Source organism: Penaeus vannamei, chromosome 28, assembly GCF_042767895.1.
Source record: "Penaeus vannamei isolate JL-2024 chromosome 28, ASM4276789v1, whole genome shotgun sequence".
Lineage (NCBI taxonomy): Eukaryota > Metazoa > Arthropoda > Malacostraca > Decapoda > Penaeidae > Penaeus > Penaeus vannamei.
The window spans coordinates 8,190,905-8,194,263 of record NC_091576.1 but is presented as its reverse complement, the minus strand read 5'-3'; the positions used below and the strand labels follow the sequence as shown (position 1 = coordinate 8,194,263).

Sequence of the window (3,359 nt, the reverse complement as noted above, 5' to 3'; positions counted from 1 at the left end):
AGCCCGAGGACCAGGATGAAGACGACGATTTGGTCGATGATTTGGACGACGATTACATCGCCCCAGCGGACACGTCGTTGGACTCCGACGAGCCTCTCGCGGAGTACGTTCGACGTCATGCTGAGGCTGCTGCCGCAGGCCCAGGGTCGCATTCCTTCTTGTGGCAGAAGTAGGAGAACCGGCCCAAGACTTTTGAGTTTCATGGGAACCCAGGAGTTCAGGAGGGTCTGGGTCTTGATCTGTCGTCAAGCCCGCTCGAGATCTTCAATTGTTTCTTCCCAACGACGATGAGGTCGTCGAAGAAACGAATCGGTAAGCATCTGGCATTGTTTCTTGTGTTCTGATTTGAAAGTGTGGTTATTTGGATTCTATTTGTCCATTTTGAACACATTTTTTACAATGTCTTTTCTTGTAATCACAGATATGCGCATTAGAATCTTGTGACGCCGTCATCCCACATGAAAGAGTGGGAAGACACGACCGTAAAGGAGATCAGGTCCTACCTGGGACTGAGGTTTCTCATGGGGCTACGGTCCCATTGCCAAGTGAGGGGCTTTTGGTCCATCCATTTTGCTTCATCCATATTCCCGAAGACGATGACACGAGACAGATTTGATTCTCTGACGTCGGCCATCCACTTCGTTGAGAACGAAGAGGAGAGACAGGGGGACGACCGTCTTTGGAAGGTGCGTCCCGTCCTTGATGTCTTGGACGAGACTTTCCGGACGGTCTTCATCCCTAACAAGACCATAACCGTCGACGAGAGATTGTGGGCTTTCAAGAGGCGCCATCATGCCGTCCAGTACAACCCAAGCAAGCGGGCAAGAAGAGGGATGAAGGTCTACAAGCTCTGCTCGTTCGACGGTCCTGAGGCGGGGTATACGTCGGCCTTCAAGATTTACACGGGACAGGATCGTGGGGAGTGTCCCGCGAGTATGAAGGCCGTCATAGACCTGCTGGAGAAGGCACATCTCTTCGACAAGGGATACGAGATGCACACTGACAGGTGGTATTCCTCCCCGACTCTCTTCAACCACCTGCAGGCCCGGAAGACCAGCGCTGTTGGTACAGTCCATAACAACAGGAGGGGCATGCCAGCGGACCTGCGGGCGAGTCGGGGACAAATCGACTTCCAGAGTACACCGACTGGAATGATGTGCCTTCAGTGGGTGGACAAGCGTGCTGTCACGATGCTCTCCACCGCCCACACCAGCAGGATCGTGACCCTGCCTCCAAACCGCCGAGGGGAACAGAGGTCGAAGCCCGAAGTCGTTGTGAGTTACAACAACGGGATTAAGGGCGTCGATCTCTCGGATCAGCTGGCGCGGTCATATCCATCAGCAAGGAAAACCATCAAGTGGCACAAGATCTTCAATCTACTGGATATGACAGTCGTCAATGCGCTGGCTGTCCACCGGGTCCTCGGCGGGAAGCTCACTCAGGTGGACTTCAGGCTGGAGTTGGTTCACGGACTTCTGCAGTGGGGAGGACGCCCGGGAACGTTCAGAAGAGTTCCACCGTGGCAGCAAGAGAAGCAGGACGACCAGCAGACACACATGCCAGCAGACACACCTTTTAGGTGTTGGAGGTGTTCGTACTGCTGGAATGTACATCGAAGAAGGAAGGAGACCAGGGTAATGTGTGCAAGCTGCAAGATCTCCCTGTGTGCTTCTCCTTGCTTCAAGGAGTTCCACACTTGAAGGCAAGGGCTTGTAAATATTGTAAATAGTTTCATTCCAAATAATAAATGTATATATTTTTTATAATGTTTCCGTTTCCCCTTGAAGACACACACTGAATATGATGCAAACACTCCTAAAATGGAGCAAATACTACAATACAAGACAATAATATCATACAATACGACAAACATTCATACTAAGTGCAAAAACACTGAAATAGTAATTCTCGATAAAAACCAGCCACCACAGTGAGCTTCAAGGACTTCCATGGGTGAAAGGACAGAAGTAGCATGCATGATTTGTAAATATTGAGGTTTTCTTTCACTTTCAGAGAAAAAAAAGAAATACGATTTTTGTCACAGTTTCTCCTTTTCCATGAAGAAACACTACTGACTTTTCGCACTGATATGGTACAAACACTCGTAGAATAGAGTATGTACTACAATATATGGCAATAATATCCTTCATAGGACATATATGGCTACAACAAGCCAGTGAACAAACAAGTGTCTCCGAAGTGAAGAAACATAAAAGTAGCAATGCCCGGTAAAACCACCGGCAGAGCGGCCTGAAAATTTCAGGGCACGCGCGCTGAATTCTTTCCCCGGAAAGACGGGTAGCAAGTAATTTCATACCCGGCAGCATAGGGATATATATATATATATATATATATATATATATATATATATATATATATATATATATATATATACATGTATATATATGTACACATATGTATATACATATACATATATATACGTATACATATATATATATATATATATATATATATATATATATATATATATATATATATATATATATATATATATGTATACATATATATAACGTACACATATGTATATATGTATATATATATACATATATATATACATATACATATACATACATACATATATATATATATATATATATATACATATATATACATATATATATATATATATATATATATATATATATATATATATATAATACATACATACATACATACATACATACATACATACATACATACATACATACATACATACATACATATATATATATATATATATATATATATATATTTGTGTGTGTGTGTGTGTGTGTGTGTGTGTGTGTGTGTGAATACATGCATATTTTTTTATATATGTATGTATACATGTATACATATATGTGAAATTAATCAAAGCCTGCTATCAGAACCCACATAATAATCTATTAATCAACATATTAAAATTATATTAAAGATAGAAGTATACACAAATATACAGTTCCTTATTAACAAATAAAATTATTACAAAATCTGATTTCAGAAGTACAAAACCTTTACTTCAGCTTCTCAGACTGATATACTAAAACAATATTACTTCTTATAATTCTGAAATAAATGTGAGAGAAAAAAGTCTTACCTTGCTTATTTTTGGAGGGAGTTTCAAGTTACTTTTCCCTCGGTACAAATTCCCTGTTGACTGCATGTAGGAGCAGTACTGAAAATGCTCCCATCTGGAGTTTGGCTGGCCCCCTGATCCACTAGGTGTATTTTCAATCTTTGTAAGTTCTCTTTGGTGGCAGGTCCTCAAGTGATTGAACTTAGTCTTTGCAAGATCTGGAATATATTAGGTCTTTTAGTCTAGGTATGCTAATAAGTATCATATATGTGTGCACACATCA

General features: G+C 41.3%; 1 protein-coding gene across 1 annotated transcript; it reads left to right on the top strand.

Moving 5' to 3' along the window:
* The first annotated feature begins 596 nt into the window (after positions 1–596).
* On the top strand, positions 597–1,700 carry LOC113805564 (piggyBac transposable element-derived protein 4). The gene has a single exon (XM_027356594.2). The coding sequence runs from the start codon at positions 597–599 to the stop codon at positions 1,698–1,700; it is 1,104 nt and encodes a 367-aa protein (XP_027212395.1).
* Positions 1,701–3,359: the final 1,659 nt, after the last annotated feature.